The sequence below is a fragment of the Cyclopterus lumpus genome, chromosome 3 (genome assembly GCF_009769545.1).
Source record: "Cyclopterus lumpus isolate fCycLum1 chromosome 3, fCycLum1.pri, whole genome shotgun sequence".
In the NCBI taxonomy this organism is placed as follows: Eukaryota; Metazoa; Chordata; class Actinopteri; order Perciformes; family Cyclopteridae; genus Cyclopterus; species Cyclopterus lumpus.
The window spans coordinates 30,706,527-30,724,796 of NC_046968.1; the positions used below are offsets into that span (position 1 = coordinate 30,706,527).

The window sequence follows — 18,270 nt, forward strand, 5'->3', positions numbered from 1 at the left end:
AGGTGAGCCTTAGCTCCTCCCATCAGTGTATGAATGTTAGTTACCTGATGTGCAGATGGAACCTTAGCTCCTCCCATCAGTGTATGAATGTTAGTTACCTGATGGACAGGTGGAATTAATTAGTACCATCAGTATACAAAGTAAATTAATCTTGAGCTCCAATTTCCCCAGCTGCAACATTAAAGACACCAACGCTAATCTATTAAGAGTCATAATACAATAATATAATATCTTATTTTGCTTATTGAGTACTTTAATTTGGTTTATTGCTGCCGAGTTTTATACATTCAAATAATTTAATAATCAATACATCTTGATCAATACATCCTGATCAGTGACTGATCAATACATCCTGATCAGTGACTGATCAATACATCCTGATCAGTGACTGATCAATACATCCTGATCAATGACTGATCAATACATCCTGATCAGTGACTGATCAATACATCCTGATCAATGACTGATCAATACATCCTGATCAGTGACTGATCAATACATCCAGATCAGTGACTGATCAATACATCTTGATCAATACATCTTGATCAATACATCCTGATCAGTGACTGATCAATACATCCAGATCAGTGACTGATCAATACATCCTGATCAATACATCCTGATCAATGACTGATCAATACATCTTGATCAGTGACTGATCAATACATCCTGATCAGTGACTGATCAATACATCCAGATCAGTGACTGATCAATACATCCTGATCAGTGACTGATCAATACATCCTGATCAATACATCCTGATCAATGACTGATCAATACATCCTGATCAATACATCCTGATCAATGACTGATCAATACATCCTGATCAATACATCCTGATCAATGACTGATCAATACATCCTGATCAATACATCCTGATCAGTGACTGATCAATACATCCTGATCAGTGACTGATCAATACATCCTGATCAATACATCCTGATCAATGACTGATCAATACATCCTGATCAATGACTGATCAATACATCCTGATCAATACATCCTGATCATTGACTGATCAATACATCCTGATCAATACATCCTGATCAATGACTGATCAATAACATTGATCACCTGGTTCCAGGGACACAGCGGGTCAGGAGAGGTTCAGGACCATCACAACGGCCTATTACAGAGGAGCTATGGTAAGCCCCGCCCCCTCCTGCTCGAAGCGCTGCTATTGGCCAGATGACCTGTCAGTCATACCTTAAACATGAGTCAATAACTAAAATAATGATTAAACAACAACACCTGGGCTCCGAGATGATGTCATATATCAAAATAAACAACAACACCTGGCCTCCGAGATGATGTCATATATCAAAATAAACAACAACACCTGGGCTACATGTTGATGTCATATATCAAAATAAACAACAACACCTGGGCTCCGAGATGATGTCATATATCAAAATAAACAACAACACCTGGGCTACATGTTGATGTCATATATCAAAATAAACAACAACACCTGGGCTACATGTTAATGTCATATATCAAAATAAACAACAACACCTGGGCTCCGAGATGATGTCATATATCAAAATAAACAACAACACCTGGCCTCCGAGATGATGTCATATATCAAAATAAACAACAACACCTGGGCTCCGAGATGATGTCATATATCAAAATAAACAACAACACCTGGGCTCCGAGATGATGTCATATATCAAAATAAACAACAACACCTGGCCTCCGAGATGATGTCATATATCAAAATAAACAACAACACCTGGGCTCCGAGATGATGTCATATATCAAAATAAACAACAACACCTGGCCTCCGAGATGATGTCATATATCAAAATAAACAACAACACCTGGCCTCCGAGATGATGTCATATATCAAAATAAACAACAACACCTGGGCTACATGTTAATGTCATATATCAAAATAAACAACAACACCTGGGCTACGAGATGATGTCATATATCAAAATAAACAACAACACCTGGGCTACATGTTGATGTCATATATCAAAATAAACAACAACACCTGGGCTACATGTTGATGTCATATATCAAAATAAACAACAACACCTGGGCTACATGTTGATGTCATATATCAAAATAAACAACAACACCTGGGCTACGAGATGATGTTTTGAACACTTAGTGATATAAAATGAAATTAATGGCGTGTTACGTGAGAAAATGGAAATCATAGATGCTCCATATAGAGATTCACCTAAAGAATAAGAATAAATGTTTTACTTCACTTAAAGTCAAACTTATTACATATTGTGCTATGAGAGTTGAATAAGCTGTCAAATTAATTAGTGTGAATCTACTGGTTCTGATATTTATATTCATAATAATAGTAACACTTATATTCATAATAATAGTAACATTTATATTCATAATAATAGTAACATTTATGTTCATAATAACATTTATGTTCATAATAGTAACATTTATGTTCATAATAGAAACATTTATATTCATAATAATAGTAACATTTATGTTCATAATAATAGTAACATTTATGTTCATAATAGAAACATTTATATTCATAATAATAGTAACACTTATTCATAATAATAGTAACATTTATATTCATAATAATAGTAACATTTATATTCATAATAGTAACATTTATATTCATAATAATAGTAACATTTATGTTCATAATAATAGTAACATTTATATTCTTAATAGTAACATTTATGTTCATAATAATAGTAACATTTATATTCTTAATAGTAACATTTATGTTCATAATAATAGTAACATTTATATTCATAATAATAACATTTATATTCTTAATATTAGTAACATTTATATTCTTAATAGTAACACTTATGTTCATAATAATAGTAACATTTATATTCATAATAATAACATTTATATTCTTAATATTAGTAACATTTATATTCTTAATAGTAACACTTATGTTCATAATAATAGTAACATTTATATTCATAATAATAACATTTATATTCTTAATATTAGTAACATTTATATTCTTAATAGTAACACTTATGTTCATAATAATAGTAACATTTATATTCATAATAATAACATTTATATTCATAATAATAACATTTATATTCTTAATAGTAACACTTATGTTCATAATAATAGTGATAAGTTTAACTGACAGGCAATGAAATCAACAATATTGTTTTAAAGCAGCTGTTTTATGCTCTATAATAATATATAACTAATGTGAGTGTGTGTAAAGCTGATGTCACTTCCTGTGCTGATGTCACTTCCTCCCTCAGGGCATCATGCTGGTGTACGACATCACCAACGAGAAGTCCTTCGATAACATCAGGAAGTGGATACGCAACATAGAGGAGGTAGGCCACGCCCCCACCGGGTCACGTGACCTTTGACCCTCTGGCTCATCATATACTGTATATGATGAGCAAAGCATTGTGGGTCAGAATATTACATCACTAGCTATCATTAATTTGATCAGATTCATGTTTATTTTTATTCAAAGTGCTTTAAAATAAATAGGTTTGTGTGGGGCAGTCACATGAAAGGGGCGGGGCTAGCAGCATCGGACCAATCACAAACAAGCACTGGGCTCATGTTTACCAACAAGGAGAAAACTATAATATCAGAAATATGAAGAAGTTAGTCATAATTCATACATATTAATATAATAAACATAGTGATTTTATTAATATATTCTTCATTTTATAGAACATGATCTAACCATCAATGAGCTTCCTGCTTCCTGGCAGCTGTATGACTACAAAGTGGTCACGTGACCTCCATGTTTGTCCTCAGCACGCGTCTTCAGACGTGGAGCGAATGATTCTGGGGAACAAGAGCGACATGAACGACAGGAGACAAGTGTCCAAGGAGAGAGGAGAGAAGGTCTGTCATATCATTAGTATTAATATCAGTATGTGATGTATTTATTTATTATTAAATTAATATCAATATGTGATGTATTTATTTATTATTAAATTAATATCAATATGTGATGTATTTATTTATTATTAAATTAATATCAATATGTGATGTATTTATTTATTATTTCAATTAATATCAATATATGATGTATTTATTTATTTAAATTAATATCAATATGTGATGTATTTATTTATTATTAAATTAATATCAATATGTGATGTATTTATTTATTATTAAATTAATATCAATATGTGATGTATTTATTTATTATTAAATTAATATCAATATGTGATGTATTTATTTATTATTTCAATTAATATCAATATGTGATGTATTTATTTATTATTTCAATTAATATCAATATATGATGTATTTATTTATTTAAATTAATATCAATATGTGATGTATTTATTTTAATTATTGTAGGATTTATTCATTTATTATTATTTTAATTAATATGAATATATGATGTATTTATTTTAATTAATATAGGAGTTATACATTTATTATTATTATAATTACTATGAATATATGATGTATTCATTTAAATTAATAGAAGATTTATTCATTTATTATTATTTCAATTAATATAAATATATGATTTATTTATTTATTATTGTATGATTTATACATTTATTATTTAAATTAATACGAATATATGATTCAATTTCTGATCAACTGAAAACCTAAAAGTGTTCTTTTCTAAATACAAACAGATTTATTTACATAAATTTATTGAACATGTATATTATATTATTAACGAATATTAAAGTCTCTGTCTGTTGTTTAGCTGGCGATCGATTACGGGATCAAGTTTCTGGAAACGAGCGCGAAGTCGAGCATCAACGTCGAAGAAGTGAGTCGCGACTTAATTATAAGTGTATGTATATGTATATGTATATGTATATGTATATGTGTGTGTGTGTGTGTGTGTGTATATATATATATATATATATATGTGTGTGTGTGTATATATATATATATATATATATATATATATATGTGTGTGTGTGTATATATATATATATATATATATACATACACGTATATGTATATGTGTATATATATATATATATATATATATATATATATATATATATATATATATATATATATATATATATATATATAAAGATAAAGATAAAGAAAGAGGAAAACGTTTTCATGTTTCTCTCCTCAGGGATTTCTAACTCTCGGCAGAGACATCATGACCAGACTCAACAGGAAGATGGTGAGTTTATGAGTAGAGACAGACAGACGGGTAGAGACAGACAGACGGGTAGAGACAGACAGACGAGTAGAGACAGACGGACGAGTAGAGACAGACAGACGGGTAGAGACAGACAGACGAGTAGAGACAGACGGGTACAGACACACAGACGGGTAGAGACAGACAGACGAGTAGAGACAGACGGGTAGAGACAGACAGACGGGTAGAGACAGACAGACGAGTAGAGACAGACGGGTAGAGACAGACAGACGGGTAGAGACAGACAGACGGGTAGAGACAGACAGACGGGTAGAGACAGACAGACGGGTAGAGACAGACAGACGGGTAGAGACAGACAGACGGGTAGAGACAGACGTCAGTGTAGCAAATAATAAAAAGTGAGTATCTGTAGTAGCTCCTCCCCTTGCAGCTGATTGGTTCTCATAGAGGTGACCTCTGTTCCTCCAGAACGACAACAACCAATCAGCAGCCGGTTCAGTGAAGATCTCAGCGGGTCGCAGCAAGAAGAGCTTCTTCAGGTGTTCAGTGCTGTAGCTCCTCCTCCACCTCTCCTCTCCTCCACCTCTCCTCTCCTCCACCTCTCCTCTCCTCCACCTCTTCTCTCCTCCACCTCTCCTCTCCTCCACCTCTCCTCTCCTCCACCTCTCCTCTCCTCCACCTCTCCTCTCCTCCACCTCTTCTCTCCTCCACCTCTCCTCTCCTCCACCTCTCCTCTCCTCCACCTCTCCTCTCCTCCATCTCTTCTCTCCTCCACCTCCTCTCTCCTCCACCTCCTCTCTCCTCCACCTCTTCTCTCCTCCACCTCTTCTCCTCCATCTCTCCTCTCCTCCACCTCTTCTCTCCTCCACCTCTTCTCTCCTCCACCTCTTCTCTCCTCCACCTCCTCTCTCCTCCACCTCTTCTCTCCTCCACCTCCTCTCTCCTCCATCTCCTCTCTCCTCCATCTCTTCTCTCCTCCACCTCTTCTCTCCTCCATCTCTTCTCTCCTCCATCTCTTCTCTCCTCCATCTCCTCCTCCTCTCTCCTCCACCTCCTCTCTCCATCTCCTCTCTCCTCCACCTCCTCTACCTCCTCTACCTCCTCTACCTCCTCTACCTCCTCTCTCTCCTCCATCTCCTCTCTCTCCTCCATCTCTTCTCTCCACCTCCTCTCTTCTCTCTACCCTCCTCCACCTCCTCTCCTCCATCTCATCTCTCTCCTCCACCTCCTCTTCTCTCCTCCTCCTCTCTCCACCTCCTCTTCTCTCCTCTCTCCTCCACCTCTTCTCTCCTCCATCTCTTCTCTCCTCCATCTCTTCTCTCCTCCATCTCTTCTCTCCTCCATCTCCTCCTCCTCTCTCCTCCACCTCCTCTCTCCATCTCCTCTCTCCTCCACCTCCTCCACCTCCTCTACCTCCTCTACCTCCTCTACCTCCTCTACCTCCTCTCTCTCCTCCATCTCCTCTCTCTCCTCCATCTCTTCTCTCCACCTCCTCTCTTCTCTCCTCCCTCCTCCATCTCCTCCACCTCCTCTCCTCCATCTCATCTCTCTCCTCCACCTCCTCTCTCCTCCACCTCCTCTCTTCTCTTCTCTCCACCTCCTCTCTCCATCTCCTCTCTCCTCCACCTCCTCTCTTCTCTTCTCTCCTCCTCCTCTCTCCACCTCCTCCATCCTTCTGTCTCCTCTGATCGCTGCAGGAGAACACACTGTGGAGATGATTCTTTTTTTTATAGCCAAAGATGGTTTGTCGAGGTGAAGTCTCACTCTGATGGATTTATCATATTAATATAATCTCTATCAAGTTTTATCATCTTTTAAATGTTGCAGCAGCAAATCGTTTAAACCAAAGGATAAAGATAAATGAAAGTATTTATAAATATATATAAAAATGTATTTATATGGCTACAATTAGTCACATTGTGGACACATTTATCGACTTATGTTTGTGATGAAGAGAAAAAGTTACATAAATGTTTATGAACTAAAAGGTTTTCATTATAAATAATCAATATAGAAGTGATTCAGATATGAATATATATTTTAAACTGGTCATGTGACCTACAAGCTAAACTCATTGCTTAATCAGTGTTGTGTTCACTGACCCCACTGAAAACTGTAAAACTGAGTGTTTGACTGAAGTTATTGAAGCTTTTCTATATTTTTGTATTTTTTCTCATTTCTTTAACATAAAAAAAATCTGAAACAAAGCTGATTTTATTTGTAACATTTAGAGGAATTTTTTATTCAACTGTTTGTTTGAATTCTTATTTTTGTATGAATATAAAATATTTAATTTCTTAAAGTTTTCAGCCTGTTTATTTACAGATTGAACTATCCTGATTACTGAAGTCAGGTTCAACTATCCTGATTACTGAAGTCTGGTTCAACTATCCTGATTACTGAAGTCTGGTTCAACTATCCTGATTACTGAAGTCTGGTTCAACTATCCTGATTACTGAAGTCTGGATCAACTATCATGATTACTGAAGTCAGGTTCAACTATCCTGATTACTGAAGTCTGGTTCAACTATCCTGATTACTGAAGTCTGGTTCAACTATCCTGATTACTGAAGTCTGGTTCAACTATCCTGATTACTGAAGTCTGGTTCAACTATCATGATTACTGAAGTCTGGTTCAACTATCCTGATTACTGAAGTCTGGTTCAACTATCCTGATTACTGAAGTCTGGATCAACTATCCTGATTACTGAAGTCTGGTTCAACTATCCTGATTACTGAAGTCTGGTTCAACTATCCTGATTACTGAAGTCTGGTTCAACTATCCTGATTACTGAAGTCTGGTTCAACTATCCTGATTACTGAAGTCTGGTTCAACTATCCTGATTACTGAAGTCTGGTTCAACTATCCTGATTACTGAAGTCTGAATCAACTATCCTGATTACTGAAGTCTGGTTCAACTATCCTGATTACTGAAGTCTGGTTCAACTATCCTGATTACTGAAGTCTGGTTCAACTATCCTGATTACTGAAGTCTGGTTCAACTATCCTGATTACTGAAGTCTGGTTCAACTATCCTGAGTACTGAAGTCTGGTTCAACTATCCTGAGTACTGAAGTCTGGTTCAACTATCCTGAGTACTGAAGTCTGGTTCAACTATCCTGATTACTGAAGTCTGGTTCAACTATCCTGGTTCAACTATCCTGATTACTGAAGTCTGGATCAACTATCCTGATTACTGAAGTCTGGTTCAACTATCCTGAGTACTGAAGTCTGGTTCAGATTAACCAGATTGTTTGAGTCGGATCAGCCTTTGAGAAACTGAGATAGCCGGACTTCAATCATCGGGTTAATTTAAGCTGGATAATAGGACATTTGATCCACTTAGTTGAACCACGTACAAGAAATAGCATTCTGGACCGAGTCTCAGAAGGCGGGGCTTATGGAACAAACTGGTTACTTTATCCTCCAATCAGCTGTCCTGTAGAAATAATCAATATTTTTTAACATTTTGAAGAGGAAGAAGAAGAAATACATAAAACAACAAAGTAAAAACACTTCAGAAACAAACTCAGTTTTGAACAAAATGTTTATTACTCAAGTAAGAAAATACATTTATTTACACACATGTACATCCAGCTGGTCCTGGACCTCCTCAGACTGACCCTGGATCAGCTCAACTGACTGACCTGGAACACATGAACACTAGAGAACCAGAGGACTGAAGCAGGGACAGGACCACCCTGGGGAGAGGGAACCACAGACAGAAGTGTCTTTAATTACATATAATATTCATAATACTTTTCATTATTATGACCCGACTGTCTTTAATAAAATAAAAAGGGGTTTAAAGGGACAGACTGGGCGCTACAGATGCTCTCTAGCGCCTCTCAGGTTAAAGGTGGTATTACATTATTATTATAAAACAGTCTATGACGTCATCACTGTAAACTGTGGCTCAGTTATTCATGTTTTAGAATGAAACACAAACCTCTGAGGTCATGAGGTCACTTACTGTCCATCAGGTCAGCTGATCACACAATGGTGGAAGGACCAATGACCAGGACAGCTTTCTGAGGACAGACAGAGAGAGACAGAGACGGGTAGAGACAGAGAGAGACAGTCAGACAGGTAGAGACAGAGAGACAGACGGGTAGCGAGAGACAACAATAAGTCAACAACAACAAACTGTACTTGAGAAACAATCTGTTCTATTTCGTCATCAGTTTAAACATTGATGGGGTGGGGTGTTAGGGATTAGGGTGTTAAGGGTGTTGGGGTTTTAGGGATTAGGGTGTTGGGTTTTTAGGGGGGGTTAGGGGTTGGGTGTTCAGGTGTTTAGGGGGGTTAGAGGATAGGGGGGGTTGGAGGGTTAGGGGTTATGGAGTTGGGTGTTGGGGGGTTAGGGGTTAGGGGGGGTTGGAGGGTTAGGGGTTCAGGTGTTGGGGGTTGGGGTGTTAGGATGTTGGGGCTTTATGTGCTCATTGTTTCTTGACTTACAGACACTGTGTCTTTAAGTTGTAGTCCGTCACAGGACTACGACTCCCAGAAGGTGTCTGTACTCACAGGTGAACTGTACTGGCTGTTGAGGTGCTGTTGGTTAAATGAGGATGAAGGCTTGCGGGGGGGCCTCGGCTCCTCGGGCAGCACCTCCTGAAGGTTGGAGGAGACGCAGCCGCTGTCGGAGCCGGTGGAGCCGGAGAGACGGCGAGACGATGAGCTGGAACTTTCTGTGGCTGAGAAAACATCCCACTGTTAGACCCCGATGGAAATGTTACTACGTTGTTACCATCCATCCATTATCAGCCTCTTATCCGGGGTCGACCCAGGCTTCCCTCTCACCCGCAACACTTTCCAGCTCATTCTGGGGGATCCCGAGGCGTTCCAAGGCCAGCCGGGAGATATAATCCCTCCAGCGTGTCCTCGGTCTTCCCCGGGGCCTCCTACCAGTTGGACGTGCCCGGAAAACCTCTAATGGGAGGCGTCCAGGAGGCATCCTGACTAGATGAACCACCTCAGCTGACTCCTTTGGACACGAAGGAGCAGCGACTCGACTCCGAGCTCCCCCCTGATGTCCGAGCTCCTTACCCTATCTCTAAGGCTGAGCCCGGCCACCCTACGGAGGAAGCTCATTTCGGCCGCATGTATCCCAGATCTCGTTCTTTCGGTCACGACCCAGAGTTCGTGACCATAGGTGAGGGTTGGAACGTAGACCGACCAGTAAATGGAGAGCTTTGCCTTCCGGCTCAGCTCCCTCTTCACTAAGACGGACCGGTACAGCGCCTGTTTTACTGCTGCAGCCGCACCGATCCGCCTATCGATCTCCCGCTCCACCTTACCCTCACTCGTGAACAAGACCCCGAGATACTTGAACTCCTTCGCTTGGGGTAGGCAGTTTGCCCCCACCTGGAGGGAGCAATCCGCCGGTTTCCGGCAGAGCACCATGGCCTCAGATTTGGAGGTGCTAAGTCTCATCCCTGCCGCTTCGCACTCGGCTGCAAAACGCCCCAGTGAATGCTGGAGGTCACGGTCCGAGGAGGCAAACAGGACCACATCATCCGCAAACAGCAGAGAGGCGATCCAGAGACTCCCGAACCGGATCCTCTCCGCCCCCTGGCTGCGCCTAGATATCCTGTCCATGAAGGTCACGAACAGGACCGGTGATAAAGGGCAGCCCTGGCGGAGGCCAACACCCACCGGGAACGTGTCTGACTTACTACCGAGGAGACGAACACAGCTCCTACTGCAGGCGTACAGAGACCGGATGGCCCGTGCCAACGGGTCCGGCACCCCATACTCCCGCAGCACCCCCCACAAAAACCCCCGAGGGACCGGGTCGAAAGCCTTCTCCAGGTCTAGAAAGCACATGTAAACTGGTTGGGCAAACTCCCAGGACCCCTCCAGTAATCTTGCGAGGGTAAAGAGCTGGTCCACTGTTCCACGACCGGGACGGAATCCGCACTGTTCGTCTTGAATCTGAGGTTCGACAAGCGGTCGGAGCCTCCTCTCCAGCACCCTGGCATAAGCTTTTCCCGGGAGGCTGAGCAGTGTGATACCACGATAGTTCGAGCACACTCTCCGGTCCCCCTTCTTGAAGATGGGAACCACCACCCCGGTCTGCCAGTCCATGGGCACTGTTCCCGACCCCCATGCGACACTGAAAAGGCGTGTCAACCAAGACAGCCCAACAATGTCCAGCGCTTTCAGCATCTCAGGGCGGATCTCATCCACCCCTGGCGCCTTGCCACCAAGGAGCTTTTTGACTACCTTAGCGACCTCTGCCAGGGATATGGGTGAATCCACCCCAAAGTCTTCCGGCGCTGCCCCCTCTCCGGGGGACATGTTGGCCGGGTTTAGGAGTTCCTCAAAGTGCTCTTCCCACCGCCCGACGATGTCCCCAGTCCGGGTCAGCAGTTCCCCCCCCCTGCTGAGAACAGCCTGGGGTAGACCCTGCTTTCCCTTCCTGAGCCGTCGGATGGTTTGCCAGAACGTCCTTGAGGCCAACCGAAAGTCCTTCTCCATGGCCTCCCCGAACTCCTCCCATGCCCGAGTTTTAGCCTCCGCGACCATCACAGCTGCAGCCCTTTTGGCCCGCCGGTACCCGTCAGCTGCTTCAGGAGACCCCTGGGCCAGCCAGGCCCGAAAGGCCTCCTTCTTCAGTTTGACGGCTTCCCTCACCCCCGGTGTCCACCACCGGGTTCTCGGGTTGCCGCCACGACAGGCACCGATGACCTTCCGGCCACAGCCCCGAGCAGCCGCGTCCACAATAGAGGCTTTGAACAAGGTCCACTCGGATTCCATGTCCCCAGCCTCCCTCGGGATTTGTGAGAAGTTCTTCCGGAGGTGGGAGTTGAAGACCTCCCGGACAGGACCCTCTGCCAGACGTTCCCAGTTCACCCTCACTACACTTTTGGGCTTGCCAGGTCTTTCTAGCCGAGTCCCCCGCCATCTGATCCAACTCACCACCAGGTGGTGATCAGTTCACAACCCACAATCCCTTTACGTCCTCTGTGATCCTCCGGGGGCTCAGGAGGTTCTCCTCTTCCCCTCGGTAACTCAGAACCAGTGCTGTGCTTGAGCTCCATCTAGCTGGTACCGCTCTGGCTCCGGCTCCAGTTCCGGTTCAAGCTCCTTCCCCACCAGAGAGACAACTCCACTGAACTCCTTCCTGCTCCGTTAGATTGAACGACCCCTTGACCTGTGTGTATGTGTGTTTACGTACTCATGGAGGGCTGGCTGCTGGTCTCCTGCTCGTCTTCCTCGATACAGGAGGTAATGAAGGAGCCTTCAGCAGCAGGAGAGGAGGGGAGGTTCTGGCTGCAGGAGGAGACAACAGATGGTTAGAAGATGGTGGTTCTGAACCAGACCAGACCAGGACGTGTGTGTGTGTCGTACCTGTACATGTGCAGGTTGAGCGGCCCCAGCAGGCTGAATGAAGACGGTCCTGATGCTATGGGGTCAGAGGTCACCGCTCCTCCATTAAAAGGGTTCGAGTGATCGAAGCCAGAGACGGCAATGGACGCCCGCGTTCTGGCACCTGATCCATGAAGCATTAGCGGATTACTCAATAATCAATCAATAGACAAGTATTCACACTTTCTAAATGATTGATTTTAGATCAACATTATTTATTGTTTTTTTATATGGAGAATAAATAACAGACTCTCTCTTTAACAGAATTTCTTCTGTTGAACTAGTTTCTTTTCTTACACAAATTCTATCTTTTTAGATAAACTGCATAATATATAATATACATAATATACGTAATCTACATAATATATATATAATATATGTAATCTACATAATATACATAATCTGCATAATATATATACTATACATAATATATATAATTTACATAATCTACAATATACATAATATACGTAATCTGCATCATATACTGTATATAATATATATTATAAATAATCTAATCTATATAATATACACAATATATGTAATCTACATAATGAACATCTACATCTTATCCGCAGCGCATGTCACATTAAATCTGTTTTTAAACTGGATTTGTGGAACTTTCCGCTCACCTCGGCTCTTCATGATGTAGTGAACAGCTCGGTCGCTGATGGCCGCATCACTCGGCTTGATGTCCAGAAACGGTTTGTTCCCGACTCCCATCGACACCATCTCCTTCAGACGCATCTCTGAACAGGGGATGAAGAAGAAGATAGAGGAGTCAGTTGATGAAGAAGAAGATAGAGGAGTCAGGAGATGAAGAAGATAATGGAGTCAGAAGATGAAGAAGAAGATAGAGGAGTCAGAAGAAGAAGATAGAGGAGTCAGGAGAAGAAGATAGAGGAGTCAGGAGAAGAAGATAGAGGAGTCAGAAGAAGAAGATAGAGGAGTCAGGAGAAGAAGATAGAGGAGTCAGGAGAAGAAGATAGAGGAGTCAGAAGAAGAAGATAGAGGAGTCAGGAGAAGAAGATAGAGGAGTCAGAAGAAGAAGATAGAGGAGTCAGGAGAAGAAGATAGAGGAGTCAGGAGAAGAAGATAGAGGAGTCAGAAGAAGAAGATAGAGGAGTCAGGAGAAGAAGATAGAGGAGTCAGGAGAAGAAGATAGAGGAGTCAGTTGATGAAGAAGAAGATAAAGGAGTCAGATGAAGAAGAAGATAAAGGAGTCAGTTGATGAAGATAGAGGAGTCAGGAGAAGAAGATAGAGGAGTCAGTTGATGAAGAAGAAGATAGAGGAATCAGGAGATGAAGAAGAAGATAGGAGTCAGGAGATGAAGATGATAAAGGAGTCAGGGGATGAAGAAGAAGATAGGAGTCAGGAGATGAAGAAGAAGATAGGAGTCAGGAGATGAAGATGATAAAGGAGTCAGGGGATGAAGAAGAAGATAGAGGAGTCAGTTGATGAAGAAGAAGATAGAGGAGTCAGGAGATGAAGAAGATAATGGAGTCAGAAGATGAAGAAGAAGATAGAGGAGTCAGAAGAAGAAGATAGAGGAGTCAGAAGAAGAAGATAGAGGAGTCAGGAGAAGAAGATAGAGGAGTCAGGAGAAGAAGATAGAGGAGTCAGTTGATGAAGAAGAAGATAAAGGAGTCAGATGAAGAAGAAGATAAAGGAGTCAGTTGATGAAGATAGAGGAGTCAGGAGAAGAAGATAGAGGAGTCAGTTGATGAAGAAGAAGATAGAGGAATCAGGAGATGAAGAAGAAGATAGGAGTCAGGAGATGAAGATGATAAAGGAGTCAGGGGATGAAGAAGAAGATAGGAGTCAGGAGATGAAGAAGAAGATAGAGGAGTCAGAAGATGAAGAATAAGATAGAGGAGTCAGAAGATGAAGAAGAAGATAATGGAGTCAGAAGATGAAGAAGAAGATAGAGGAGTCAGAAGAAGAAGATAGAGGAGTCAGGAGATGAAGAAGAAGATAGGAGTCAGGAGATGAAGATGATAAAGGAGTCAGGGGATGAAGAAGAAGATAGGAGTCAGGAGATGAAGATAGAGGAGTCAGAAGATGAAGAAGAAGATAATGGTGTCAGAAGATGAAGAAGAAGATAATGGTGTCAGAAGATGAAGAAGAAGATAAAGGAATCAGAAGAAGAAGATAGAGGAGTCAGAAGAAGAAGATAGAGGAGTCAGAAGATGAAGAAGAAGATAATGGAGTCAGAAGATGAAGAAGAAGATAGAGGAGTCAGAAGATGAAGAAGAAGATAATGGAGTCAGAAGATGAAGAAGAAGATAGAGGAGTCAGAAGAAGAAGATAGAGGAGTCAGAAGAAGAAGATAATGGAGTCAGAAGATGAAGAAGAAGATAAAGGAGTCATGAGAAGAAGATAGAGGAGTCAGGAGAAGAAGATAGAGGAGTCAGTTGATGAAGAAGAAGATAGAGGAATCAGGAGATGAAGAAGAAGATAGGAGTCAGGAGATGAAGATGATAAAGGAGTCAGGGGATGAAGAAGAAGATAGGAGTCAGGAGATGAAGATAGAGGAGTCAGAAGATGAAGAATAAGATAGAGGAGTCAGGAGATGAAGAAGAAGATAGAGGAGTCAGAAGAAGAAGATAGAGGAGTCAGAAGATGAAGAATAAGATAGAGGAGTCAGAAGATGAAGAATAAGATAGAGGAGTCAGAAGATGAAGAAGAAGATAAAGGAATCAGAAGAAGAAGATAGAGGAGTCAGAAGATGAAGAATAAGATAGAGGAGTCAGAAGAAGAAGAAGATAAAGGAATCAGAAGAAGAAGATAGAGGAGTCAGGAGATGAAGAAGAAGATAGAGGAGTCAGAAGAAGAAGAAGATAATGGAGTCAGAAGATGAAGAATAAGATAGAGGAGTCAGAAGAAGAAGATAGAGGAGTCAGGAGATGAAGAAGAAGATAATGGGGTCAGAAGATGAAGAAGATAGAGGAGTCAGGAGATGAAGAAGAAGATAATGGAGTCAGAAGATGAAGAAGATAGAGGAGTCAGGAGATGAAGAAGAAGATAAAGGAATCAGAAGAAGAAGATAGGAGTCAGGAGATGAAGAAGAAGATAGAGGAGTCAGAAGATGAAGAATAAGATAGAGGAGTCAGAAGAAGAAGAAGATAATGGAGTCAGAAGATGAAGATAGGAGTCAGGAGATGAAGAAGAAGATAGAGGAGTCAGAAGAAGAAGATAGAGGAGTCAGAAGATGAAGAATAAGATAGAGGAGTCAGAAGATGAAGAATAAGATAGAGGAGTCAGAAGATGAAGAAGAAGATAAAGGAATCAGAAGAAGAAGATAGAGGAGTCAGAAGATGAAGAATAAGATAGAGGAGTCAGAAGAAGAAGAAGATAAAGGAATCAGAAGAAGAAGATAGAGGAGTCAGGAGATGAAGAAGAAGATAGAGGAGTCAGAAGAAGAAGAAGATAATGGAGTCAGAAGATGAAGAATAAGATAGAGGAGTCAGAAGAAGAAGATAGAGGAGTCAGGAGATGAAGAAGAAGATAATGGGGTCAGAAGATGAAGAAGATAGAGGAGTCAGGAGATGAAGAAGAAGATAATGGAGTCAGAAGATGAAGAAGATAGAGGAGTCAGGAGATGAAGAAGAAGATAAAGGAATCAGAAGAAGAAGATAGGAGTCAGGAGATGAAGAAGAAGATAGAGGAGTCAGAAGATGAAGAATAAGATAGAGGAGTCAGAAGAAGAAGAAGATAATGGAGTCAGAAGATGAAGATAGGAGTCAGGAGATGAAGAAGAAGATAGAGGAGTCAGAAGATGAAGAATAAGATAGAGGAGTCAGAAGAAGAAGAAGATAAAGGAGTCAGAAGATGAAGAATAAGATAGAGGAGTCAGAAGAAGAAGATAGAGGAGTCAGGAGATGAAGAAGATAATGGGGTCAGAAGATGAAGAAGAAGAAGATAAAGGAGTCAGAAGAAGATAGAGGAGTCAGGAGAAGAAGATAGAGGAGTCAGTTGATGAAGAAGAAGATAGAGGAGTCAGGAGAAGAAGATAGAGGAGTCAGTTGATGAAGAAGAAGATAGAGGAATCAGGAGATGAAGAAGAAGATAGGAGTCAGGAGATGAAGATGATAAAGGAGTCAGGGGATGAAGAAGAAGATAGGAGTCAGGAGATGAAGAAGAAGATAGAGGAGTCAGTTGATGAAGAAGAAGATAGAGGAGTCAGGAGATGAAGAAGATAATGGAGTCAGAAGATGAAGAAGAAGATAGAGGAGTCAGAAGAAGAAGATAGAGGAGTCAGAAGAAGAAGATAGAGGAGTCAGGAGAAGAAGATAGAGGAGTCAGTTGATGAAGAAGAAGATAAAGGAGTCAGATGAAGAAGAAGATAAAGGAGTCAGTTGATGAAGATAGAGGAGTCAGAAGAAGAAGATAGAGGAGTCAGGAGAAGAAGATAGAGGAGTCAGGAGAAGAAGATAGAGGAGTCAGTTGATGAAGAAGAAGATAAAGGAGTCAGATGAAGAAGAAGATAAAGGAGTCAGTTGATGAAGATAGAGGAGTCAGGAGAAGAAGATAGAGGAGTCAGTTGATGAAGAAGAAGATAGAGGAATCAGGAGATGAAGAAGAAGATAGGAGTCAGGAGATGAAGATGATAAAGGAGTCAGGGGATGAAGAAGAAGATAGGAGTCAGGAGATGAAGAAGAAGATAGAGGAGTCAGAAGATGAAGAAGAAGATAATGGAGTCAGAAGATGAAGAATAAGATAGAGGAGTCAGAAGAAGAAGATAGAGGAGTCAGAAGATGAAGAAGAAGATAGGAGTCAGGAGATGAAGATGATAAAGGAGTCAGGAGATGAAGATAGAGGAGTCAGGAGATGAAGAAGAAGATAATGGTGTCAGAAGAAGAAGATAGAGGAGTCAGGAGATGAAGAAGAAGATAGAGGAGTCAGAAGATGAAGAAGAAGATAGAGGAGTCAGAAGAAGAAGATAGAGGAGTCAGGAGATGAAGAAGAAGATAGGAGTCAGGAGATGAAGATGATAAAGGAGTCAGGGGATGAAGAAGAAGATAGGAGTCAGGAGATGAAGAAGAAGATAGGAGTCAGGAGATGAAGATAGAGGAGTCAGAAGATGAAGAAGAAGATAATGGTGTCAGAAGATGAAGAAGAAGATAAAGGAATCAGAAGAAGAAGATAGAGGAGTCAGAAGAAGAAGATAGAGGAGTCAGAAGATGAAGAAGAAGATAATGGAGTCAGAAGATGAAGAAGAAGATAGAGGAGTCAGAAGATGAAGAAGAAGATAATGGAGTCAGAAGATGAAGAAGAAGATAGAGGAGTCAGAAGAAGAAGATAGAGGAGTCAGAAGAAGAAGATAATGGAGTCAGAAGATGAAGAAGAAGATAAAGGAGTCATGAGAAGAAGATAGAGGAGTCAGGAGAAGAAGATAGAGGAGTCAGTTGATGAAGAAGAAGATAGAGGAATCAGGAGATGAAGAAGAAGATAGGAGTCAGGAGATGAAGATGATAAAGGAGTCAGGGGATGAAGAAGAAGATAGGAGTCAGGAGATGAAGATAGAGGAGTCAGAAGATGAAGAAGAAGATAGAGGAGTCAGGAGATGAAGAAGAAGATAGAGGAGTCAGAAGAAGAAGAAGATAATGGAGTCAGAAGATGAAGAATAAGATAGAGGAGTCAGAAGAAGAAGATAGAGGAGTCAGGAGATGAAGAAGAAGATAATGGGGTCAGAAGATGAAGAAGATAGAGGAGTCAGGAGATGAAGAAGAAGATAATGGAGTCAGAAGATGAAGAAGATAGAGGAGTCAGGAGATGAAGAAGGAGATAAAGGAATCAGAAGAAGAAGATAGGAGT

At 41.0% G+C, this 18,270-nt stretch overlaps 2 protein-coding genes across 4 annotated transcripts in view; one reads left to right on the forward strand and one right to left on the reverse strand.

The window, feature by feature from the left end:
* The first annotated feature begins 101 nt into the window (after nucleotides 1-101).
* LOC117728902 (ras-related protein Rab-8B-like) lies at nucleotides 102-5,738 on the forward strand. The gene is made up of 7 exons (XM_034529827.1): nucleotides 102-109; nucleotides 1,085-1,145; nucleotides 3,228-3,305; nucleotides 3,745-3,834; nucleotides 4,664-4,729; nucleotides 5,054-5,104; nucleotides 5,552-5,738. The coding sequence occupies exons 1-7, from the start codon at nucleotides 102-104 to the stop codon at nucleotides 5,636-5,638; spliced, it is 441 nt and encodes a 146-aa protein (XP_034385718.1). The 3' UTR covers nucleotides 5,639-5,738.
* Nucleotides 5,739-8,613: 2,875 nt separating this feature from the next.
* Nucleotides 8,614-18,270, reverse strand: part of plekhg4 (pleckstrin homology domain containing, family G (with RhoGef domain) member 4) — a 57,346-nt gene continuing 47,689 nt past the window's right edge. Inside the window, exons 19-24 of one of the 3 annotated variants that reach the window (XR_004609060.1) lie at nucleotides 13,085-13,201; nucleotides 12,438-12,579; nucleotides 12,265-12,359; nucleotides 9,543-9,778; nucleotides 9,058-9,115; nucleotides 8,614-8,785 (exon numbers count right to left, since the gene is read on the reverse strand). Coding sequence is in view for 2 of the 3 variants with exons in the window: in XM_034528305.1 (XP_034384196.1) it covers nucleotides 9,077-9,115; nucleotides 9,609-9,778; nucleotides 12,265-12,359; nucleotides 12,438-12,579; nucleotides 13,085-13,201 (563 nt within the window). In the remaining variant the exon portion in view is untranslated. Of the gene's footprint in view, nucleotides 8,786-9,033; nucleotides 9,116-9,542; nucleotides 9,779-12,264; nucleotides 12,360-12,437; nucleotides 12,580-13,084; nucleotides 13,202-18,270 lie in introns of all 3 variants that reach the window. The other 2 variants (XM_034528305.1, XM_034528314.1) reach the window with 2 other exon arrangements.